A 27,475-nucleotide genomic window follows, 5' to 3' on the forward strand; every position below is an offset into this window, starting at 1 on the left:
GGAATAGCTCAATTTTTTCAATGGTTTAAACTATTGTTTCTCAACAAAAAAACCACTTACTTTAACATTAATATATTAATAGAGCAAAAATATTAAGCAAGTTAGAAGAGGTTGACTATGGATGTGCCGCACGTGACACATGCGAATAAATTAAATTTGAAATAACAAAATTGCTTGATAGAAATAAAACTAAGTCAAGAATATCTTAAATGAAAATATTAAAAGATATGACAAAATCTTAGTGAAATTTAAGCGTCTTTTTATCCTGCACGTGACGGTGGAATGGCCCTAAATGTATTTTTTAGAAATACACTCACGAACATTGAAAATGGCGCCAGCATTGGATTGAAGTGAAATTTAATGTACAGAATAATACAGATAAGAGATACACTTGATCCCAAAATCTAGACAATTAAACAGTTACTGGCTAAGAAACGAGATAGATACAGTGCTACTTTAATAGCGCGTTGGGCCACTTTTTGCTGCAATACATGCCACAATACGGTCCGATATTGAGCTAATTAAACTTCTGATGTTGTCCTGAGGCAGATGGACCCCCATATTTTGAACAGCCACTTCTAGATCTTGCACAGAGTAGCACGGCGACCTCTGGCGTTTCAGCCGATTCCATACATGCCCTATAGGGGACAAGTCGGGGGAGGGGGCTGGCCATGGAAGAGTCTCAAAAGGACGTAAGAAGTCTTGAGCAACTCTAGCTGTATGCCGACTAGCATTCTCTTGTTGGAAAATTGCTCCTGGGAGGCCTTTTAGGAACGGTCCTAGATGTGGTTGCAGAATGTCATTGACATAACGCTGGCCCGTTAAGGTTCCGCGTACCACAACTAGAGTGGAGCGGTTATCATAGGCTATAGCCTCCCAAACCACTATGCCCGCCGTGCGGGCCGTGTGTCGTGCGATAGAATTGATGGAATGGTACCTTTCTCCAGGGCGCCTCCCAAGCCCGGATTACCCAATAGGCCATCCTAGGCCCTGGCCTAGGGGCGCAAGTCGAAAAGGGCGCACGTCACGGAGGAAAAAATATAATAAAGAGCTTCTTGAAAAAAAAAAGTGACACGCGACACACTAGTATGTTGTTCATTTTTTAGGTGAACGAACGGTTCCGTTCATTTTAAGTATTCGTTCTTTTTGACCCGTTCGTTCGTGAACGACACATCCCTACTCCAGAGCAATGGAGGCAGCTAAGCTGCTACCAAGGTTACACAAAAATCTTTTACCGAGAGGAGTGTTTCAAAAGCTATTTCTTGCAATGAAAGCTAGTCTGACTTGTATTTATGAAAGACACTGAAAAATTAAGTGTGGTAACCCGTCCGAGAAGTAAGAATGTAATGGAGACATCACCTTGTTGTCTCCGGAACCGAAGTATGACAAGAATTTCCGTTCCACTGATTTCTGTCGCTTCGAACAAAAGAAAGGGAGCGAATTGGTGGCTGACAAAGACGGATCTGCCGCGGACGTTGAAGATGATTCATCGGTATGGTGGCCGGTTTTCCCTCTCTTCTTTTTCCTGCTGCGTTTTATGTAGTCTTGTTTGCAACATTCCAGTCCGTAAATGTTGATAACTGCAATAAATACATGTACCGTATATACCACGGGCGTACGCAAACATACCATTTCATAGGCGTTCAGTTCGAAATTTTACCAACAGTTTTTTGACTTCGTTGATGATAAAAGAGGTTGGGAGAGCTCTTCCTCTGAAATTCTTCTAAATTGCAGTCCTAAAACTCCAGGACAACGGGTCTCCACTATCCTTCATGATTGTCAGCATTGTCGAAATTGAATCAGGATTCGTCATTACATACGATCTGGAGCCATTCGGTTGCCGTCTAATCCATGAAACGCGACATTACTCCAACTTCCTGCACCTGTTGCTGGGGGATACGATCATGTCCCATTGCGTGTGATAGATGGTCACCCCTAATATTAATCCACAACGCAATGACAGCCTAACAGTACGTTTGCCATTCTGCAGTCACAATGTGTTGGCACTCATAAGAAAGCTCCCTGCAAGCATTTAGTAATAGGGCAATGCTCGGACACACACAGCAAGGATGTCGGAGGACTTCTTTTTTATTTTCTTCTTTGGCCTGCTCGATCCCCTAATTTGTCACAGATTGAGCATATCTGTTTTGTATGGGACTGTTAAGTTGAGCCTACGATTTTGACTGAATTAGGGGCGCACTTACAATACTCGCCTGTATCGCCTCGTACATTCACATTAGATGTAGATCCACAGTGTACTAAAACCTCCATTCACTTGGGATTTTTTCAGTAATAAATGACCATTTTGTTTTCATCTTGCAATCCCTTTCTTTTATAAGTATTGTCCTTACACTGTAAATACGATTCAGAAACGTTCCTGGAAAATAAGGGGTAGATGATGTGCCAAATTTCTGCCAATAAGATATCTTACAAAAAACAGGAATGGTGTCCGCTAACAGTCGGTAACCTTCCTGTCACCTGATTGGTTATACACTTTGGTCACGTATTTTTCCATGAAAAAAAAAATAGAATTGTTACTGCCGTGAATCATTTTTACTCTTTCAAAATTCTAAGACTGGTTTCGTGCATGCTACTATTTTTATAAATATTAACTGCGTATTTACAAATTTTTCTTTTTAATTCTACGAAAGATAAAAGGCATTTCTGAACACTTGGACAAAACTCTAAGAGGTGATAGTACACATCAAGACAAACAATATGAAGTAAAAAATAAGGGTCCCAAACGTTTTCCGAATGAGATAGGCTTCATTTTTAGGGTCCAAAATTTCAAATCATCGCCAAAAACGGGAAAATTGGTCTAATCGTTATAGGCCAGTGGTTGGGGAGTTGAATACGGAATTAATTGGTGGAAAGCTGGGAATTGCTTTAATCTATGCCGTATGGGTCTGGAATGACCATACTAAGTTTTCCCTCTTCTACTTAGTGAACTTTAGCCGTTACTGTCAAATTAGTGACAAAAACACCTGTTTTTTCATTAATTTAACAATATCTCAAAAATAATTATTAAATAAAAACAAAAAACCCGACTGCTTAAAAACCAAAAAAACTAAAAAGAAAAATGTATAAGCCCAGTAGTTTAGAATGCTATTAAGTACTTCTGAATAACTGCACCATTGAGATAGTTTTATATTCGTACACAAATAAGACATTCATAAATTAAAAAACAGAATAGAAGGATTCTAAACTACTGGGCTTATACATTTTTCTTTTTAGTTTTTTTGGTTTTTAAGCAGTCGGGGTTTTTTGTTTTTATTTAATAATTATTTTTATTTTACACTTTTTAGTTAATTTTCATTGACTTAGTCATTATGATTATAAGATTCCCAATCTTGTCATTTCATTGAGAGAGTTTGTATCGTGAGGTTTATTAAGTAACTTGCAGTGGTTTCAACTACCGTTAATTAGTCCCTCTAGGGACCTAATTCGGTTTAAAGCTACATGGGCTTGACCTTTAGCAAAAATGCGAGAGGTAAGTCAACCACAGCGCAGCTATATAAACAGCCTGTATAACTCTTGATGACGCGAGCTAGCAAACATCGTCAGTCAAATCTTTCTCGCAAAACTAAAATAGCCTGTCGCGAAAGTATACGTAGCGAAACTCAGTCCCCTGAGTCACGACAGAAACAAATAAGGGGAAAGTACATCCGGAGCGAGGGTGTAAGTCCAACCCACCGCCTCAAGTGTGAGAAGCAATCGCTTAGACCACTCCGCCACCGAGGAACCAATTAGTAGACGCAAGTATAAACAAAAAATTCAGGCAGTAAAAGCTACCTGCATTTGCCTCACGCAGGTAGTGAGCGACACAGCGACTGCGTGCGACACGATCCCGAACTAACAAAATGGCAACTGGCTGTTGATATGGAGAATTTTGATTACTGTCATGTATTTAGTGACACTCCCGAGGTTAAGACAAATCGATTGACGTAAGAATTACCAAAATTGGCCAAGGCGTTTGGTCTGCAGAACGCCACATTAGAAACGGACATACATTCATACACATTACCCTTCTTTGCGTCGCGCACGCGCAGTCGAGTAAAAAGAGCGCTTCCAATGGTCATACATATAGGCAAATTACTTGTAGAGATTAAAATTTTGAACAAATGAGTATCTACAATATATATATACAGTGGCTCCCAAAAGTGTTCGTACACTTTGAAATTTTTTAGTAAAACCAAACTAACGCGAAACTGAATTCGACTATGAAGTCCAATTTTTTTTCACATCATTCCTATGTCATTTTAATTAAAACCCTGTAGTTTTTTCAAAATATTGACGAATCTTCTTTTTGAAATGGGTCAAAAAATGAAGAGACAGAGAAATAATACGGCACAAAAGTCATCGTACACTCAAATATTTTCGAATTAATTCAGGATTAAAATTATCATATGTCGGTTTTTTATTATTTTTGCATTGTGTTGACCCTTAAAGATGATTTGGCTTTAATTTTTTGTTTATTTATTCCTTAATATTGTGCTTATTACTTTTAAAATGGCTGCTATTCGAAAAAACCATTCGAAAACTGAATTTTTTCCCCACAGTAGCGGTAAAATGTCTCTTAACTAGTTAATTTATTCCATTCTGTAGTCAAGTGCTTGATAAAATGCTTAAAAGAAAAGAATCGGACCGAAAACAAGGTTAGAAAAGATCAACCGACAAAGTGGACAAAGTGTGATCGGAGATTTACAGTTAAAAAAATTATGAAAAATACACATTTGAGTACTGTAAAAGTTTCTGCAGAGTTATATGAAAACTTGTGCATTTAATTTTCACCTAAAATTGTTCGCCAAGTTCTCTGATTAGCTGGATTACATGGGACCTCTTTTTGCAAAAATTTTCTTGGCCGCACGAAAAGCAGAAAGCTTACGCTTTTCGTCGCAAAACCAATGATTAAATAAGTCCAAAACGTTTTGGAATAACGTCTTACTTACACACGAAAATAAATTCATCATTTTTGGTTAAATTGTTGTATAATTGTAAATAGAAGGAAAAATTAGGAACTTAATCTTAAGAACTTAGTAGGACCCAGTTAATCAGGACGGTGAAGGTGATCTTGTGTGAGGGTGCATATCAGTATCAGGACTTGGTAGTTTGGAATTTTTTTGATGAAATAATGAATCATGCTGTTCATTTAAATATTTTAAAAACCAATTTTAAACTCTTAGCCAAAAATTTGGTTATCGGAAAAAACTTTGTTTTTTATCAAAATAACGAGAAGAAGCACCACGGTTTTCAACGTTCACGTCTAGTGCCGCAAAAATTGTCCTAAAGTTTAGAAAATACCTCTTCAATCTCCAGATTTGAACTCAATGTAATATATTTAGAGATATCTAGAGGCTAGATTACGAAAATACGGCTTTGGGACGAAAATAGAGCTAGAAACAGTAAGACTCGAAGTGTGGTTGAACACTTGCTCAGAAATTACGCGAAAGAAGAAAGAAAAAGAATGAAATCTATTCCCAGACGTTTAAAAGGAGTTGATACTGCATGATATTCTACTAAATAATAACTTAATAAAAAGCCATATTATTCAATAATATATACACATTTTTTCTAAGTGTACGAAGACTTTTGTGAGATAAAATTTCCGACACTTTTTGGTTTTTGATTTAAAAAAAATTAAGTTTTAATATTTTTTAAAAAAATTTCATGTAGTTCTGTTGAAAATTGATCATAGATCTTATAATTAAATACCTGTTCCGAAATATTAATTCTAACTAATGGATAAGGTCATATTTCATTGAAAGTCGTAGGTTTACGACAGTGGCGTATATATGTTATTTTGGAGGGGGCCCATATAACCAAGATTATTCCCCCCCCCCACTTTTTTGTAATTTCAATTTTTTTTCAAGGGGGGGGGGGAGAGCAACAGTGTCCTGATCTTCTTTTTTCGAGGTGAGCAAGGACTTCATATTGTCACCTATTGGCGCAACCAAAAAATAGTGTTAGGAGGGCACTCTTAAAAAATTCTCGCTTTCGGTGGGAGGGGGTGGAGAGAGGTCCGGGGGTTTTCCCCCGAATTTTTTTTTTTTTTTTGGAATTATAGTTCTAAGAACGCAGTTTTAGAGGGTTTTTGATAATGGTACAGGGGGAAAATTCGGGGGGGGGGGGCGGCCTTCTGCTGAAATGTTTAGAAATTGAAATCTTTAGAACGCCATTATAGGCTATATTTTTTGACGTTAGTGTAATGAAAGGAATGGGGCTTTTTGAAGTTGCCCTCAATTGATTTTTTTTTTTAAATAGAGCGAAATCCACCACCCCTCCGCTCAACCTTTCGAAATTGAAGTTCTAAAAACGCAGTTTCGGAGTAACTTCATTGATGTTACGGGCAGGGCGGTTTTGGGGCTCTCCCCAAAACTATTTGGAAATTTAAGTTTAAAAAAATGAAGTTTGGAAGAGATATTCAGTGATACTGGATGGAGGGATTTAAAAGTTCTCCACCTTAAATTTTTCGAAACTAGTTTTTTTCGCTTTCAGATATCATACGGGAGCAGTCGGACCCTCCGTCCGAAATTTTTTCGTAATTGAAGTCTTAAAATCGCGATTGTGGACCATATTTGGTAACGTTATTTGGGTTCGGCCATTTTTCGAAATTGAAGCTCCATAAAAGCAATCTTAAACAACTTTCGATGCTTTCAGAAGGCAAAGCGTTTAGTATTGTCCCCTGAAAAATTTTTGACACTGAAGCCCTGAAAACGAGGTTTGAGAAGCTCTTTAATGGTTTTAGTGGATGGAGGGGTCTTGCAAAGTGTAGCATTTTGAAGACTTTCCTATTTTTAGACCGACTAGGATAAATAAAAATAAAAATGAGACGAGGTGGGGGGGGGGGGAGAAATATGAGGTGTTGGATGAAATAACCTAATAAATAGTCAGTAACTTTTAATTATTTTTATTTTAAGGTTCTTTTCAAAAGCAATTCAAACTTTTTCCCTAACATTAGGCATCTTTAGAGAGGAAGAATTCAAGAATCCTCCTCTGAAAGGTAAAACGCAATTTCTGGTCATCTTTGGAGACGTTTAGACGAAAGGAGAGGTTTCAGGGATCTTCCTCCGAAACTTTTCAAAATTGAAGTCTTAAAGGCACAATTTCAGACTATTTTTTGTAGTAACCTTAGTGAAGGGGTATTGGTTCGGGGACCCTCTTCCGGAAATGTTGTGAAATTGATGTCTAAAAAAAGCCTAAATAAATGTGTCTTTACGACGTCAATTTCTATCATTACTCCAATCGAACAACTGAAAATTATTTTAATTGTCTTGCAGGGGACGCGAGTTAAAGAGAGAAACATTTTGAAGACCCTTCTTTTCAGACAGACTAGGACGGAAAAAAAAAAGAGGGGAACTTAATTTGCTAAGCAATAAGCTGCATCTGTTTAAAAAAAATTAATTTTAAAGATATCTTTTCGGAAGAATTGAGATCTTTTTCCCAACATGATTTGCTTTTCTTTTTGTTGAAATAACCTCGCTTTCCCAAGACACGTTCTTTTCTTGAGTAAGGGGTACAGATCCCCTGACCCCTTTTGAACACCATTGCCAAGAACCAGCCCAGCTAACGCAAGGTTCCCAAACTTTAATGATTCGCGCGGCACCCTTTGAAGAATTAGAATTTTCTCACAGCATCCTATAGCCCCTTGTTCTTTCGTGGCACCCCTCACCTCCTCCTGCGGCACCCAGTTTGGAAATCTCTGATCTAATTTTTTATAATTTTTACTATCACTATCATAATTATTTGTTCTTTTTTTTTTTTTTTTTTTTTTGTAGCTAACAGTTTGGAAATTCTTTGTGAGCAACTAAAACCAAAAATAACTAACTACCTTTAGCAAAAAAAAAAAAAAAAATCCAGATTTTGGAGGGGGCTCGAGCCCCCTCAGCCCCTCTCTTATACGAACTTGGTGTACGAACACTTTTGGGAGCCACTGTATATCTTTGTTAGCGCATAACTTAATTTGAAAGTTTGGCTAAAACCACTAATCAAGCGCTTCAAGCCAGAACGTACCTCTTCCTCTCCCACCGGCCCTCCCCGAGACCCCCTGGAATAGAACGCCAACTATCCAGAGAAAGTGACTTGTTTTGAGTGACATAATTTGAATTAGAAAATCAGTATTACGTTCAAGGTAAAAAACTTTTCCAGTTCACTTTTCTTGAAGTAAATCAATTTTTTAATTTACACATTTTGAAGAAAACTTAACTAATAATATCAAATGTTTTGCTGGGAGAAATGGTACTATTTCGCTCAATCAGTGATTACGTGAGTGAACGAGTATTTGGGAAAAATATGACTGACTTGTGTGATTTGAGATAAATTATGTACAGAAGTTGACGTGATTGGACGTAAGTCAAAGAACGTGGAATTCAAAAATGTATTGAAAGCAGCCATAAAATACCATCATGTCAAATTAAGCGAGAAAATTTATGTTGTTTTCTATCTCCAAACTTTCGCATGTTTTCAAATGTTTTAGCCATGCTCAGAGTATTAATTTAGGTGACTCACGTGTATATTATACATTGTAACTTTTTATATCTGATGTCTTTCTCTATTACGCCCTTTGCACTTCATGTTATCGTAACGACATATTTTTTTCCATATAATCACATGTCTAATACTTTTCTAATTACTCTTAACTGTACGTAAAATTACTCTTAACTGTATATGTTGAAGAAATTACGCACTGATGAAATGCAAAAGTTGAGCATTCATGGAAATAGGTGTGAATTTTTATTTATCGTCTATCGTTTGTTAAAAAGATGAATATTTTTTAATGAATTGCTGCTGTGTGATATAGCAAAAAATATCTTAAATAAGGATCGAATGTAATTTCACTACACATACTCTTAGAAACGATGTTTGCATTTCTAAACTAATTTTTTTATAGTAATTTTTGCAAATTCTTTAGTTTATGTTTTATGTGTTTGAATTTTTAAAACTTTTCAGCTTTGTTCCGAAAACTACTTAAAGTTGCTGCGTATACTAACTTTTTTTGCTTTTTGTTTTAATATTTGCTATTTTACTCTGTTAATATAGGAAAATAATAACTTTTTTGAAGAATATATAACTGCCATTTATACTTTAAATTCTTGTTGTAACAATACATTTTTTTAAATACCAATCTATTGCTTTTAATGCACATGTCTTTAAAACTTTGAATTTGTAATATTTTATGTTGATTTCCTAAACCGCATCTCATGTAATACCATGTCTCACAGCAAAATATTTATTATTATAGATGAAATATTTAAATTCTTTAAAGTAAAAAATTGATTTATATCAAGAAAACTAATTTTCTAATTCAAGTTCAAAATCAGTCATTTTCTCTAGATAATTTTACTTGAAATTAACCTGTCAGTATTTTTGTGCTTCCTTTTGAGAACTAAAATGAGTTCGGTATAAAAATTGGATCCTTTTTCATTTCATTGTTACATTGTAATGAAATAAATTGTTTTCTACAACATCTAGTATGTCAACTTGATGTTTACGTACCTGTGTAGCTGCTTCCGTATATAGGAAAGCACCGCCGTGTGATTTAGTGTTGCGGCATTTTATTCCAGGGGGTCTCGGGGAGGGCCGGTGGGAATGGGAAAGGTACGTTCTGACTTGAAGCGCTCGATTAATGATTTTAGCCAAACTTTAAAATAAAGTTGTGCGCTTAGTACTTAACGAAGATATGTATTGTAGATACTCATTTTGTTCAGAATTTTAATTTCTACAAGTATTTTGCTTGTATGTATGACCATTGGAGGCGTTAATTTTGGGATATTGTTATATTAATGAAAAAACAGGTGTTTTTTGTCACTAATTTGACCGTAACAGCTAAAGCTCACTGAGTAGAAGGGGGAGAACTTAGTATGGTCATTCCAGGCCCATACGGCATAGATCAAAGCAATTTTCAGCTTTCCACCAATTAGTTCCGTATTTGACCTTTTTTCACTTCCTAACCACTGGCCTATTAGCGCTTTTCGCTTTTTTTTTTCTTGAAAATAAATTCTGCAGATGAAGTTCAAAAAATGCCTATATCTTTACACTTAAGAGTAACGAACAACTGTTTTTTTACCGTTATTTCTGGAGCTCATTCAATGTTTTCTAATGCTTCGACTTCAGCTTAAATTTTGAGCTTAAAATCTGAATCATCGGGAGTGATTTAGTCGCGCGAACTGAACTGCGTTCTAAAGTTGAAAAGTACACTCTATCACAAAAAAAAAAATATTCTCCCAGAAGGAAAGGCGCTATCTTCACGAAACTTAATATTCATGTGGCCTATGAGGAGATAAGAAAATAATTAAAAATTCAGAACTAAAGATTTTTCTATTAAGAAGTTATGATACTACAAAGGTTAAGAAACGGTAAGTATAGTATAGCCTCCTCTAGCAGCGATACAAGACAAAACATGGCGAAGTAGGTAACCGATGACGCATCTAGAGGATCATGCCAAAATTTTTTGCATTTGGGCCCCTAATCAACCAATAATCGGGGATGGCCTCATATGCCTTGCAAACATGACCCAAACGTGCTCTATTGGCGAGAGGTCTAGTGATTTGGAAGACCATGCACTGTTATAACCAGGGGTTCCAGACGAGTGAATATATTCCCTCTAAGGTGAAAGCATGGTGCCTGAAGGTGCCATGCTGGCCAGGAAATCGAGCAGAGGAACCAAAACAGCATGCAATCGCAGAAAGACTCGCTGCGCATGTGCTTTTGCCTTAGACATACATTCAACCACTTCAATATGGTGGACAAATGATGATTGCATTTATGTGTCTTTCACATTGAATGAAGGATTAAAACACAACTTTTCTAGGATTAATAGGGAAGTTTTCGATTTTTCAATTTTATTTTTATATAATAGAGTAACATGTATGAACATCATAGGTGAAAAAAATTTTGCGATACGATAAGTAGTTTTTCTAAAATTAATTTTTAAAGTTCAAGCGCTTGTGCCGTCAAATGGCATAGGAAGTGACGTCATGCGCTCTTCCGATAGGGGAGAAGCCGAAGGACGACTTCGAAGACGAAACGTAAAAGGCTTATCTCTTCGCATTTAACTCCTCGCGTTTCTGGAACATTAAACCTCTCATCCTCTCGGAAATATTCGAATATCATCATTGATGTTAATTGAGGAAGATTATTTAGATTATGCTTTAACGAATCCGGCCTCCATAGTGTGTTCAAAAGGATTATTGAATTTCTAAAAAATAAAAATATTAGCGCGCTCAAAATGTCCCTAGTGAAAACAAGGGATCTTCGGCGGAAGGCTGCCCAATAGCGCCCTGTGACGTAGGCTCGTGACGTTTCAGAAGAGCGCACTTTTGCGCGTGGATTTTTAAAAATTCATTAAAAATCAATCACGGTGTTTTAAAATTCGGCGAGGGTGAATTTTTTAGTTTTGAGGGTCAATTAACAATATCCAATAGCCAAAATATGAACATTTAATAAGTTGCAACTTCCCTATTATCCGAAATTACGAGAGTAAGTACAGCTTTTAATCACTTTGCAGCTTTTAGGGCTTTCAAACATAGTTAAAAGTGTTTAAAAGTGCATTTATTGCTTTTCAGTTACCGTTACTGTCATTTAGTTTCAGTTTTACCATTACTATTGTGAAATTTCCATCATTCAAACCGCTACTAAAAATATCTATCATTATTTTCTTGAGTACTCGATAAGCAACATTTAATCACAAGAAAAAAAAAACACCGGCAATTAGATTATTAATAACCAACAAGTGAGAACCTGAATAAAAATGATTCTTGTACTTCGTAGATTATAACAGAATGGCTAGCGAAAAAAAAAATCTCTCTCAGTCTAGCTCTTTTTTTTTGCTTCATTCAAGTGTTTGAATCATTTCCTGTTAGCGATTAATGTCCCGATAGCGTTAGAAATTTCTTATGGTTTTTAAATTGTCGAAAAACTTTATGTGCATTTTATTTTGTTATTCGTGATTAGCGTTTATGAAACGATTTTGTTTTTCTGTAACAAATATCCCAGAATATTTTTGGCTCTTCATGTAAACAATTCATAAGTACCTCTATACTTCATTGTCGGGACGGGTCATGTTGTAGTAAATGTATAATTTCTCACATTATGTAAATAATTACTCGTCTTTAAATTATAATATATTTGTGACAACTCTTTGATACCAAGTAAACACTTAAAAATTCAGGAAGATTTTCTGGTAATTGTTACTGTAAAATTGCATCGCTGACGCATCGCTGATTTTTACGGTAATTTATACCGGAGAAATAAGCGATCCCAGCGCCAACTGGTTGCTGTGGCCTACCGAGGAAACCGTAAAATTTTACAGTAACATTTGATTTTTACGGTAATAGTTACTGGCAACATGGATGCCAGTAACAATTACCGTAAATTTTCCGGAAAATTTTCAACAGTGAAGGGATAGATATTTATTGTTTTATTTATTTTTAATATTACTTTGTAAAAAAAAAACTCATCAGTACCCATAATTTTTTCCCAAGTTTTTAACGGCCTCAGTGTTGTCATTATTATTAGTATTTATTTTATGAATTTTTAAGAAAAGGATAAAGATTGCACTGGTCCGCAAAGTTTTTCATTTTTTTTTTTACTGGCCCCTGTGTGTCAAAAGAGGTCGAGTAACACTGAGTTAGAGCACGATCAGATAAATTAAAGCAATGAACACTTCTTAACTACAGTGTAAAAAAAAACCGGAAACGTTTCTGAGTATATCGTGCAGCTGCGGTTCATGAAATTTTCAAAAACGTTTCTGAATATTTCGGAATTCTCTTTCTGTATTGTCCAGAAACGTGTCTGAGTATTTCGGAATCCTCTTTCAATGTTTCTGAGTATTTTGGAATACTCTTTCTGTAATTTTCAGAAACGTTTCTGAGTATTTCGGAATCCTCTTTCCGTAATTTCCAGAAATGTTTCTGAGTATTCTGTGCAGCTGTGGTTCATGAAAGTTTCGTAAACGTTTCCGAGTATTTCGGAACTCTCCAAACAATTTTCAAAAACGTTTCCGAGAATTTCAGAATCCTTTTTCCGTGATTTTTTCTAAAATATAATTCTTTACTATAGTATTGCATACCATATCAGTTTCAGTTCTTTCATATCTAACAGCAATGAAACAAGCAATTTTAGAATCATTCGTGGATTTTTTTTTCTTCTGAATTTCTAATGACAAATAGCATTATTAACAGCATAACATATGCACAGTTATAAATTTTTGAAAATTTATGAAATAATATAGTAGTTTCGTTCCTAATCACAAAATCGTCAGGGGAGGGGAGGGGGGGTACTTTCTCAAAAGTGGGATTGTTTGTTAAACAATCTTAAACTTCAGTTTTTCTCTCAATATTTTCAAGACAAAATTATCAACACATTGTATTTTTAATGCAGAACTTAAAAACATAGCTTGTATCAAACTTGATAGCTTTTATTTTCGGATAAAATTTGACAGAACTTACCTTCCCTTCGCGTCAAGTCTATTTCTCTGACGAACAAAGTGTACCGAAAAGTACAACAGAGAAATTGGTGAATTTAAATATGACACCAAGTCCTCCTGTTGGAACCATTCGGGTTGACTCTTCTGTTCTTGCCCTTTTCCAGTTCATCACAAATATAAATACTTAATCAAAATAGGTTACTGATTTTATTGTTACAATGTGCGCAAAATGCATTATATATTTTATTTATTAAAACATTGAATTCTATTGCATGATTACTCCATTTCATATATACGAGATTCCCCCCCCCACACACACACACCATTAGAGTGATGGTGAACCCATAAAATGCTATAAAGCGCACCCCCCCCCCCTTAAAAAAATGCAATCCCTGAAAATGTCAATGGCAGTCTGCGTGGTGAACGCCCCTCGTCTTCTCCTCATATGTACATAGTATATTAATAACATAGTATTTAAAAAATGATCACTTTTAAAACAATGACATGAAATAATATTTCTTTTTATTTCGGCTTGTAAATGCAGCTGTTCCATTTTTGCCACTGACTCATTCCTCCTGACTGTGCTATATTAAACTAGTATATCCACAAAGGAAATGTTATTTAATGGACAACTAATGTCAAGGAATTTTTTTATTGTCAACCACATTTAACAAAATGAATAAGCACATGAATTATTGCATAACTATGTTGCTTACTAATAGATAACTGGGCCATTTTCTAATGGTATAAATATTTTTAAATAAATGAATAAATTATAATACAAAAAGATAAATAATACTGGCACATTTTTTGTGAAGCATATTACAATACTAAAAAACATTTGCATTACCATATTTTTAATGAATTAAACAATTGATTTTTTTTTTTTTTTTTTTTGAACCAATGTATGTATATCAAAGTATTTCGAAATAACTTTTCTGTGATTGCTTTTCAAATATAAATCTTATTTCTTTTGCGTAATTAATCAGTTTCAATCGGTTACAACAAATAGTACACTGCGCACATAGGTATGTAGGATAACTTTAAATTAATTCGATAAACCCAAAAACAGTTACAATTGGAGCCTCATCAAATGCAAATCAACAAAAATATAAATGTATATAACAACATGCTTTAAAATATTCATTAATACTTACAAGTGAATATGAGCGGAAGAAAATCTAAGTACCTCCATTACAACTGGATAAGTAATCCAAAGGGTTTCGTTTCATTCAGTATAAAAACGGGTGTTGAAACTATTCACGTTTGAACATACAATATATATGCAATCATGGTTGCACCGGAAATTGTAAAGAAGCAAATCGTTATTAACTAACTTAATAGCTGCGTACATCGTCTAAAAAATCAATGGCAGCCCAAAATGCAAAGGCATAAAATTAGTTTCGACACAATTTACTACTCTCTAGACATGAAATAACAAGCAATCCAATGCTAAACAGTTGCTGACTGCAGCAACCATAGATAAGGAAAAAAATAAGCTCTCGTTTTTCCGACTCACTGCCGCCAGTGTTGAAGGATAAATACGTTTCCAAGCATTGCGCCTCACTTCCGCTTCTAGATTTCTTGAAATAACAAAAAGCTTTCTGAATAATGAGGAATTCGCTATTGGATGAAGGATTCTTATAATTTCGGAAACGTTTCTGATATACCCAGAAACGTTTCCGAAATTTGTTACAGTGTATGTTGAAAACTCTGAAATATGATCAAATGCTGTAATTACATGTTTTAATCATTTTCTGTACCGAGTTCAATGTGAAAAATGTCCAAAACGTAAAATATCATGAATCAAAACAAAACTTTAAAAAAAGGGGGGGGGGAAACACAATGTAAAGTCCCATTTTATTATTTTTTTTCGTTGACACGACACCTTGAGGCTGGCATGGACAACTGAGAGTCCATATGGATGGATCACTTTGAGAACCACTGCTTTAAACTGTTGGGAGAATATTTCTGTACCTCAGAGCCAGAACGACGTAAGTCACATCATGATAATTTTACAGTAGAGAGGAAAAAGTTTTTCTGGCCCATGCAAAGGAAGGGAAGCGCGCTCTTTTAACCCTGGTAACAAACTGAAAAGGATATTTTTTTTAAAAAATGACGTTCACATATCTCAATGCATAATAGGCTTCTAAGTACCATCACTAATAAACAGAAAATCGCAATTTCTGGACTTACGTCCCTCTGACTTTGAGGTACAGATTTAATTTCGAACATTTCACTCAAATAAATTCAAGGGAGATTTCACCGTATACCAAGTCCATATTTGCAAATTTTATATTTACTCAACTATGTAAAAGTAGTGTGCTCAGTAAAAGTGAAAAATATTTTTTTTTGAGTGTTCAGTGAAACAGTAAGGGCCCGTCCACAAATTATGTGGCACTTTGACGGAGAGGAGGGGAGGGGGGGTTCCAAAATTGTGACAGTTTGTGACTAGTTAGAGTAAGAGGATAAAAAGAGGTGTGACATCTCACATTTTTTACTAAAATTATGCTTATAAAAGACAATGAGATGTCAGAGGGGAGGGAAAAAAGTGCAGTGGGACTTTATGACACAGCGGGAAAGGGGAGGGGGTAGCTTTGTTGAAAAAAAGTGTGACATCATTTATGAACCGCCATAGGCGGATCCAGGGAGGGGAGAGCATGCCCCCCCCCCCCCCCACCCACCCAAGAGAAAATTTCAGTAATAATTAAAATCCCTTTTTTTCGAGCAAAACTGCAAAAAGTTTCCCTTATAGTACATACAAAGTCTAACAATAAGGAAAACAGTCAGAGGCGGCATGGCCACTCTGAGAAAGTTTCAAAAATAGTTTGAAACCTTTTTAGAGCTAAATGTAAAAAAATCCTAATTATTCCACGTAGTCTTAACAAGAATATAAAAACAACGAAGGGGAGCCATAAAATCACACTGTGGATGTTTCAAGTATAGTTTTTAAAACCCTCTTTCCTAGCTTAAATTGAAAAAAAAAAAACTTCATTGTAATTCATGTGAAGTCTAACAAAGATGGAAACAATGCCAGAGGGAGGGCATGGCCACCCCAAGAAAATTTCAAAAACATCAAGTGTATAACCAAATATTTGGGTTTATTTAGCATAATGGGCTCGTCTTGTTAGATGTGTTTACTTCCCCCGAGTAAAGAAAAGGGATATGGTGTTAGTAAGTATCCGATAAAAAGTTCTACATTTAATAATTGCGCATTAAATTTAAGTTAGGTTTAAGTTTTAACCTGGCTTTATGCAGTGCTACACTGTTAAAACTACAGGATGCATTCGGCACCTTTCAGGGGAAAAACGCATGTTCACCAGCGGCACCTAATACGGAGCCGAAATGGCACCTCTAAATAGGATGAAAAACAGGCACCTTTTCAAAAATTGGCAGCCGGGGTGAAAAAAGGGAACCTTCGGAGAGAGAAATGGCACCCTTACTGTAGATCCTCCTCCCCCGTATTGTGTGCGTTTTTGAATACATTTTTTTTTTAAATAGTTTTGTTTTGATTCACGATATTCTACGTTTTGGACATTTTTCTCATTGAACTCAGTACTGGAAATGATTAAAACTTGTAATTAAAGCATTTTATTATATTTCAGAGTTTTCAACATGGTTACGAAATGCTCATTGCTTTGATTCATCTCATCGTGCTCTAACTCAGTGTTTCTCAACCTCTTTCGACCCACGGGCCGGTAAAAATAAATGAAAAACTTTGCGGACCAGTGAAATCTTTATCGTTTTCTTAAAAATTCATAAAATACGTAAATGATAATAACAATAATAACTCTGGGGCCGTTAAAAACTTGTAAAAAAATTCTGCGTTCTGATGAGTTTTTTTTTTTTTTTTTTTTTTTAACAAAGTAATGTTAAAAATTAATAAAACAATAAATATCTACCCCTTTACTTGGTATCAAAGATCTGTCACAAATCGTTATAATTTAAAGACGAGTAATTATTTAAATAATGTGAGAAATTAAACATTTACTAAAACCTTGACGCATTCCGAAAATGAAGCACAGCTGTATTTATGTATTATTTACATGAAGAGCCAAAAATATTCTGGGATATTACAGTTTTACGGAAAAACAAAATCGTTTCATAAACGTTAATCAAGAGTAACAAAATAAAATGCACATAAAGTTTTTGGACAGTTTAAAAAACCAAAAGAATTTTCTAACGCTATCGAGACATTAACCGCTAACAGGAAATGATTCAAATATTTGAATAAAAAAGCAAAAAAAAAAAAAAAAAGCCAAACGGAGAGTTTTTTTTTTTTTTTTGTTTATGTTTTCGCTTGCTATTTTGTTATAATCTACCGAAGCACAGGAATCATTTTTATTCTGGTTCTCAATTGTTGATTAGTGATTATCTTATTGCCGGTTATTTCGGTGATTAAATGTTGCTTATCGAGTACTCAAGAAAATAATGATAGATATATTTAGTAGCGTTTTGAATGATGGAAATTTCACGACAGTAACGGTGACTGAAAAGTAGTAAATGCACTTTTAAGCACTTTTAACTATGTTTGAAAGTCCTAAAAGCTACAAAGTGATCACAAGCTGTACATACTTGTTATTTTGGATAATTAATCCTAGAAAAGTTGTGTTTTAATCCAATAGTGTACTTCATTCAATTTGAAAGACACATAGATGCAGCCATCATTTGTCAGCCATATTGAAGTGGTTGAATGTATGTCTAAGGCAAAAGTGCATGCGCAGTGAGTCTTTCTGCGATTGCATGCTGTTTTGGCTCCTCTGCTCTATTTCCTGGCCCGCACGGCACCCTTAGGCACCATGCTTTCACCTTAGAGGGAATATATTCACTCGTTTGGAACCCCTTGTTATAACAGTGTATGTTATTATTCTTCATTCCCTTTTTAATATGGGATCCTCCAAACCACTCCTCTTCCTCTTGTTAATATTACCAAAAATCGTCTACAAACCACGTTTTAAAAAATAAATTGTAAAAGTTTCAGGAAAGGTTCCCCCACCTCTCATTTTCGCCAAGATCGGCCTAAATTTTGTTTTAAGCGCTTGAGTTTCTAAATGTTTCCAAGGGAGAACTCCTCCAATTGAATCATTGAAAGTCTTCGTTTCTGGAGCTTCAATTTCGAAAAATTGCTGGTCCTCTAAATGTTACTCATGAATCACGGATTGCCTACATTTTCAATTTAAAGAGTTCTATTTTGAAAAATTTTGGGAATGAACCTCAGAATCTCTTCAACCCCTAAACAAACCAAAGATACTCTAGAATGCGTTCTTAAGTCTATAAATTAGTAAAATTTCCTGGGATGGGCCTTTTAATCTCTCCTCCCCTAAACATCACCAAAAATCGTCTATATTAGCCTTTTTAGAACCATAGATCTTAAAATAGAATAGATGTGCCTTCTCCCCACTTTTCTCCTCAGAGCGCGCGTCAACATCCCCCGTTGGATATCACGTGATCAAGGGACACCCCTTACAAGAAACTGTTTCCCTTATCGTAGAGAATCACTTTGCGCCGCGATCATTTGCACAATTAAGGGAAATTAAAGCATTTAACCCATGGGTTAAATGCTTTAAGGGTTAAACCCCCCTTTAAGTATGGGTTAAATTAAAGCATTTTACCCATTATTGAAGAAAAAGAGAACACTTTGTCCCTCCACGTAACACCTCATATTTTTCACTAAAAGTAATAATTAAAAAAGGTAACAACTTTTTTTTTCATTAAGAAATCGCAAATGTATTTGTTGTACTTTTGTAAAAAATGTTCTTTGTTACCTTTTTAAGTTATTACTTTTTAATGAAATGCGGGACAAAATGACAGCTTTTTTATGGAATGGTTCATTAGATATTTTCCCATCATAACTTTTGAAGCAGGCGTACAAGCTATTTAAACTTTTTTTTTCAAGTGCTTTAAATACTGAGTAGAAATTGACGTCTTCAAAAATCTTAAACAAAAATTGACCTTATAAATGTTCTTTTATTTCAATCAAATTTTTCAAATACAGATAAATAGTTTCAATGCGTGCTTTTTCCCACAACTTTTGAAGCCAGTGCAACAATTTAACAAAAAACCCTACCTAAAACCATAAACCATTTAGAAATATAAATGTAAATAGTATCGAATATCAACTCAATTAAATAATATTCTAATATTCGCATGCGTTTCGCACCAACACTATATTAGCCAAACCAATAACTTTGGTTTGTCCCTAATTTTTAAGCAACTTCAGTGTTTTTTTTTTTTTTTAAGCACTCAGAAAATAAATTCATTTGTAATTATAAGCTACATGAATGGTCATTTGACTTCCGCCCCCTCCCCAATTTTTCTTTTCTTCTTTTTTTTTTTCGTCCCACTGAATATGATAATTTTGAAAATTTAAACTCGAGGGGGAAGAAAAGTAGTGATTATTGTCCCTTAACAATATTAATTTTGTTACTTTCTTGCTTATTGGTCTTTGTGAATTATTTTCATTGTTTGAATTGACTGCGCGATACATTCTAACGCTTAAATCTTTAGTAACGATTGATTTTATAAACTTTTTAACGAGAAAATCTGCTGCTTCTGTTTCCAACATATGCTTATTTAAACTTAGAACAAGAAGTTCCGACTAGAACTAAACGACCCTACTTTCCCGTATACCCATACTACTTTCTAGTACCTGATCAATATTCTCAAAAGTAGCTAAAATCACAAATTGTTTCAAACATTTTTTAAATATCTTAAACTGATTTCTAGGAATAAAATATTCCTCACTCATATAATTAAAAAAAAACGAACAAATAAAATAGCAGCATCTTGTAAACAAAGCAGCTAATACACTTTTTTCCATAAAAAAAATTCTTTAACAGCTTTCAAAACGAAAAAATTATAATTAAAATTAATAAGCTCATTAAAACAAATACATCATATAAACAAAAAAAAATCGTTTTTTTTCCCCTGTTGCCAAAAAATATTTTTAAATGAATTAATGCACTTACCAAAATAAATAAAAACAATAAAATGTCAACTTAAAGAAATAATTTTCGTTGTCCAAAAAAAAAATAAAATCGTCTTCGTATATCTTTATGTAGAAACATAAATGACCGAAAACTGAATACCTAAATTAAAACTTTAGCGTGAAAATAAAAACAAGTCATATCAACAAAAAGTATTTCACAGTTAAAACCATAGCTGCGACGTCGGAGTCAATCTCATTTTGGGATAAAGGAGTCGGAGTCGAATATCCAAGAATCGGAGTCAGTCATTTGTCCTCCGTGTATAAATTTTTGCCAAAGCTACGAAGTCAGAGTCGAATTCGGGAAGTAGGAGTCGATTAATTGTCGGGCACAGGAGTCGGAGTCAGGTGCCCCTAAATTCTAGGAGTCGGAGTCTGGAGTTTGGCGTCAAGAACTATTTCCAACAAAATTTGTTTGAAGTAAATCCGCCTTCAAAGAACGGAATCTACACTGACTTTCAGTTTCCCGTAGGCGCTAATGTTAAGGGATTTGAAGTGTTCAAAATTGAGCGGAAAATTGTTCAAATCAAAAAGATATTTTATGTATAAGTTTTTCATCAAAAGCTTTTCCCTACAAAGTCTGTTTCAAGCAAATTCGCCTCACAGTTCGAAATTGCCATGAATTTCTCCGTAGGAGCTAATGTTTAGCTTTTTTGAACTATTTTATTTATTTTTGACTTTTTTTTTTTTTTTTTGTTTTTCGCGATATTTTTAAGATGCATTAAGCATTTTTTCATGCTTTTTTCTTCTTTTTCTGACTTTTACTGGGAAAGTAGGCTAAAAAACGGAATTCGAAATTTTTCTCATAACTCTTGTGGTCTCATGAGTAACATTATATTTTTGTGTTTTACTCCCAAAACTTTTTCACATTCTCGCTCAGTTGTTCTTCCCAAATGTACATATTTCAATGGCTGCAATCTTGCAATAAGTTATCATACTTGAATGTGTCCTTAAATTTTATTAGGTTTATTTTTTGATTTGTTGTAGTTAAGATTGCGTTGCAATCATCGCAGTTCACAACAGAGTGCACTTGCCGGACAAAAAATCCAGCATAGTCAGAAACATCATTAATATACTGTGTCATGTTAATTGAGATGATTTCTGAATTTTCCAAATCGTCGTCAAAGGAATCGGAAGAAAAGGCTTTCTTTCAAAGCATTTTTGTTACGCTTCAAATTTAATCTTAGCATTTGAAGGTTGTCAAAATCAGCGCAATTTGAAGAACTGGACTCTAAAATTTCCGTATGAATGAATAATCTTTTTTTCGCACTTCGAAATTGTCCGACGATTATTGTAAATCCCCCCTCACAACCTGATCGCACTGAAAAAAGTTTCAAGGTGATCCTGACTTCCTGAGTAAGCTTATAAGTCATTACGAGAACTGGAATTTGGGCACCTACATACTTTTCATATGTTCCCAGCACACTTTTCATAGAAATTAGGAAACCAAAAAATCCAGTTTTTCGCGGACATACTATAACTAATTTTCCATCGCTTGTTTTTAGTGATTTAATATAATGCTCGGCATCAACAATAAATTGCTTAAAATATTCTTAATTTCGACTCTGCATGGGGACTTTTTTTGCCTTTAGCAGAAAGAAAGATTTCTGTTACTCATTACGTCTGTATTTTTTAATAAAATTAATCAAACCCTCTTTCGCTAGAAAATCTCAAATTCACACATATTGAGATTTCTCACATAAGTATAATGAAAAAACTTCAGACAATCCTAGACTTTTAACGACGCTTCGCATTGTTATATCACTGCTGCCCGAGAAGTGGGAGACACGATGTCCCTTGATCACGTGATTCTCGGAAGAATCATGATGACCCCACTTTCTCCGGGTGAAATACGCTGCGCTGTAGGAGAAAGGCCTATCTATCCCTTTTAAAGATCTATGTTTAGAACTACAATTTCTGGGGAGCGCTATAAAACCTCTTCTCCCCTACTATTACCAAAGATAATTAGAATGCATCTTTAAGACTGCAAATTAGAAAAATTTCTTGGTGTTGGCAATCGAATTTCTCCTCCACGTATCATTACGAAAAGATCGTATTAAACTCCGTTTTTGGCTCTGCAATAGCAAAAAAAAAAAAAAAAATCCGCCAAAAAAGCCCAAACCTCCCTCCACTTAACATTATTGGAGATAATGTTTGCATTTTTAAGATTTCAATTTCGAAAAAATTGGCGGGGAGGGCGGGGGGAGGGGAGTCGCACCCGAGCCCTTAATGTTACGAAAGTCAGCTAAAATGCATTCCTAAGATTACAAATCAGAAAAATTTTCTTAGATGAGTCCTCAAATCTCTCCTCCCTTTAACATCATCGAAGATCGTCTAAAATTGCATTCTTAGAGCTACTATTTCGAAAAATAGACAGGGGAGTGCCACCGGACCTCTTCTCCCCTAACGTTACCAAAGATCATTTAAAATTCGTTTTTAAGGCTACAAATTCGAAAATTCGACTCCGGACCCCCTTTACTTCGGAGTTAATATGTCGCCTCAGAACACAGTGGTGATTACAGGAATACCACTTTGAGGCGACGATATATGCACATTGCACACGTTTGTTAAGGAAAGAGGAAAACTATTGGGAAGATTACACAGCCTTTATGTTAAATTTGCGTCGCCTCGTGAAAATTCCTTAAACAATGCTCTAGTTAAAGGTGGCTTATATTGATTATTTGTAAAATTCAAAAATTTTCCCAAGCATCGTATTTTTCCAAAGGGCTCCCTTCGAGAATTCTGTCTGGATCCGCCCCTGTGAACCGCACTTACGGGGAAAACCATCTCATGTTTCTTGTTCTGTTATGGTAATTGAGAAAATCTTCTATTTTTAACCGACTTCAAAAAGGAGGCGGTTATCAGTTCATTTTTTTTTGTTTGTCCACTCATAGCGTCTCACCTAGTGAACCGATTTTGATGATTATTTTTTTAATGGATAGAGGATGGCTCAACTTAGGTCCCATTACTTTGTTTGACCATATTTGTTCTTTAGATAAAAAGTTATGGGCAAAAAACAGTAAATTTCCCTATTAAATGATTAAAATCATATTGTAACGAAGTTCGCTCTTTTCATCCGTGGATAACGGTGGCTCAGTGGTAGAATTCTCGTCTCCCACACGAGCAACCCGGGTTCAAATCCCGACTAGGACAAAGTGAATTTTACTAAAATTTCGTTTCTACTGTTTCCCGTATTTTCTCGAATGTTCTATTAATTTCTGTATCTTTTCAAGTCTGGAAAGTTCCAGCACTTTTTCAAGTTGTATATAAGGAGATGTAACGTTCATTCGTGGTTCTGAATAAAGATCTCGAGTTGAGACTAACGAGTCTTCGCTATCTTCATCTACGCGACAATATGAAACTCATTGTTATAAAAGTTTGGTGCCATATAACTGTAACATTAATAGTAATTGTAATGATAATTTTGAATAAAGGCTTTTCTAAAGCAATACAGTGATATAGAGCCGCACTTCTTACTAGGTAACTTCTTACTTTTACTGAAATATCTACATTTACACTAAAAAGAATGAAATAAAAAAATTTTGGAAAAAAAAATTGAACCGACTTCAAAATTGCTCTAAAAAGTGAAAAATAATTAAACACCATCGATAATACTTTTAAACATAATTTTTGAAGTTGGCGCAAAAACAAAAAGTAAAATCCATCGTAACCATGCTTCGTTCATATTTTTATCAAAAAATCACCCAAACTTAGGAACGAAACATTTATATCGTTACTCAAATATGCTGTCATCAATGCGTAATGCATGTGGTAGTGAAGAAACTGAACCTGGTTAAATTTATACTTGTAGTTGAGTTATGGCTGTGAATGATTTTATCGATCGTTTTTGCGCCAACTTCAAAAATTATGTTTAAAAGTATTATCGATGGTGTTTAATTATTTTTCACTTTTTAGAGCAATTTTGAAGTCGGTTCTATTTTTTTTTTTTTTTTCAAAAATTTTTTTTGTGCAGATGTTTTAGTTTCAAAATGTGTAAAAACTGTTAAAGTTCAATACAGCGAGCATGTTTTAAATCTTTAATAAGATAAACTTCAAAGGATAATTAAACATTAAATACAGTCATTAAAAGCACAAATAAACTTTCTTCACAAGAAATTTATTCTCCGCTTTCATCGAATGCGAATCCCTTTTTGGCATCTAAAAGTGATGGCATGCATTTGCTTTACTGAATCACACGAGTATCTTCTTCGATTCTTTTGCCACATCTTCCTATATATCACTGGTACTTATAAATTACATGCAAACACCTTTCTTCAGTGATAAGCATAACATACATACAATATATACAAAGGATTTCTCGTCCTGAAATAACTCTTCAAAATGTGTAATTTTTCGAAGTTGCTTCTCGTATCGTAGTGTTCGAATGGAGAACTGAATCTAGTTTTTGCTGCTGGTGCAAACTGGTTACAGCGTATCAGAAGACAGGACTACTAAGTATAGTGTAGCTCTGGATAGTTGAGCTGCATAATCTTGACAAGGTTGACCTCTTTTTCGGGTAAAGCTTGACTACGTAGGGATGACGGATGACCTTGAAGCTGGAACATCATTTGTATATTTAATAGGCTGTTTGTTATAATTTTGTAATAGATTGAATCAGCGAAATGCACCTTTTACCACTCGGCGCTGTCTGGCGGATTCTACCTAATACAAATGAAAATGATACAAATGATGTTCCCGCTCAAGGTCATCCGCCATCTCTCCGTAGTCAAACTTTAATAGGAAGAGTAAATCTTGACTACGGAGAGATGTCGCGTGAACTCGTAATAGAAATGAACCACTTCATTCTGTAATAGGTATGATCTGCGGGAACGCGCAGGCAGTCAACTCTCGCCATCCTGCAGTCCTACATAGGACAGAATGAAGTGGTTCGTTTCTACTTCGAGTTCACGCGCCATCTCTCCGACGTCAAGCTTTAATAGGAAGAGTAAAGCTTGACTACGGAGAGATGGCGGGTGAACTGGAAGCGAAAATGGACCACTTTATTTTGTAATAGGTAGAATAGGCGAGAACGAATAAGCAGTCAAGTCTCACGTTCTCGCAGATCCTATATCCTTCTATAACAAAATGAAGTGATATATTTCCGTTTCGAGTTAACGCGCCATCTCTTCCTGGTCACGCTTTAATTGGCGCTGAGTTAAGTTGGGCTACTTTTGTAACTGGTTTTGCTAAAGTATTCCAACTCAAATCCACTCCAATAATGCATTCCTTTTTTATTGAACTACTTTACTTACTACTTTACTTACTATCAACACTGTCAAGGTCCTAGTTCAACAAACCAGATATCCAAGAGCTGGTTAAAACTGTAAATCAAGGATGGAAAAGTAATTCTAGTTGGGCCTGGATACTTTTGAAACTTTTTTTATCCAGTAAAACCCCTCATATTCTCCATTAATTGAAAACTTAAGGTATCCGACTAGGTTCGGAGCAGTTTTTTTTAAAAACACTATTATGAAATAATATTAATGTTTTTTTAGAAGCAGAATGATCTTAAAACATGTATTTTGCTTAAAAATAAACCATAATATCAATAATTTCTTTTAAATGGGTGATTTTTTGGCAAAAATGACTGAAAATTACCAGTTAGGAGAAACACTGTATTAATAAAAATTAACTAGCTATAAACAATTTGCTTAGATTTTTTCACATGTATAAATATTACACATGAAACAGACCGCAGGTTAAGAAATATTTCAAGAATTTTAAGATTTATGACAAATTAAGTGACTTTATCCAGAAATTTCTCAAAAATTTGTCACCTTTTTTCGGTAAAAAAGCTATAAATCAAAAAATATTTCATTATTTACATAATCTGTGGTCTATTTCACTCACAAGTATTTACAAGACAGGCATGTCAAATTTCATGCTTGAATACTGAATAGAATTTGCAAAATTATGTTTTCCATAGCCAGTATCGAGAAATAATTGCATTCTTCAAAAAACGTAAGTAAAGATTCGACTTAACATGCGTTATACTGCAGATGCTTAGTATTTAAATGCTTATAACGTGAGTTCTAATTCGCGTAGATTATAAAACCAAAATGTTTCATAATCTTAAAGAATGGGGCTGTTGAATAAAACTATTTTGAGAAAAAGTGAATTTTGGTCGAAAATCGCCTTTTCAACGTAGTCGGATACTTTAAATCAGTTACGCAATTACTTCCAAAATACCGTAAAAAGTGATAAAAGGGGTGCCTAAAGATTCTGTTGCCTACATAAAAATGTTTTCAAATAATTTATTGTGTGTAGTTTATCCTTTAAAAACATTTTTACTGCTTTAGTTTTTGATTTTCCGTAGTCCAAATCTAATATGCATTAACACATTCTGAAAGATATAGAGCTCTTACACCTCCCCCCCCCTTTTTTTTTTGTTAAAAATTAAGCTATGTAGTTAACCCTAAAACGTCGCAAATGGCAAAAAATAGTTTAAGTACTATTACGTTAAAACGCTATAACCAGTTTTACGCCATTTTGCTCAAAGGTCCACTGCATTCGTTTAATTGATTTTCAAACATTTTTCTTTCGCTGTAGGGCGTTTTTTCACTGTACTCACTGAAGAGGAAGAATTATTTGCAACTTTGTATTTTATGTATATTATGTACAAATATTGCTACAGTACTGTTTTATGAAAGTGATTGCACTTCTCAAACATTTACTGGCGAGGCGGTTGCACAGAATTTTGTGCCACAGTAGTGTTTTTTTTTTTTTTACATTAAAACCATTGAATGTCTTGTAGTTCTTAACTTCCAGCAGCATTCTTGCAATACATAAACAGTCAACGCAAAGATGGAATCTGGCACCGTGTAAAATGTGACTGTCACCACACCCTGGTCTCGCTCATGTGCGGCGGCATGTGGTTGTTCCCGAAGGGTGTGAATGCGACTCCATCAGTGACGGGTTGCGGGGGTCTCGAGCCTCCGAAACTTCCATCCGCCAGATTCAGCGCATTCTCTGGACTCGATCTGGAGCCGAGGCAATCTGACGGAGCGTTGGCGTACGATGAGTCCGAATTCATCGTTGGCACACCTGTAATGGGAAACGAATCAGTT

At 34.9% G+C, this 27,475-nt stretch overlaps 1 protein-coding gene across 1 annotated transcript in view; it reads right to left on the reverse strand.

The window, feature by feature from the left end:
• Positions 1-26,838: 26,838 nt before the first annotated feature.
• The window catches only part of LOC129234338 (LIM/homeobox protein Lhx1-like), a 119,817-nt gene continuing 119,180 nt past the window's right edge, over positions 26,839-27,475 (reverse strand). Inside the window, exon 6 of the mRNA XM_054868331.1 lies at positions 26,839-27,452. Within this exon, the coding sequence (XP_054724306.1) occupies positions 27,244-27,452 (209 nt within the window). The 3' untranslated portion in view covers positions 26,839-27,243. The remainder of the gene's footprint in view (positions 27,453-27,475) is intronic.

The sequence above is a fragment of the Uloborus diversus genome, chromosome 1, assembly GCF_026930045.1.
Source record: "Uloborus diversus isolate 005 chromosome 1, Udiv.v.3.1, whole genome shotgun sequence".
NCBI classification, from domain to species: Eukaryota; Metazoa; Arthropoda; class Arachnida; order Araneae; family Uloboridae; genus Uloborus; species Uloborus diversus.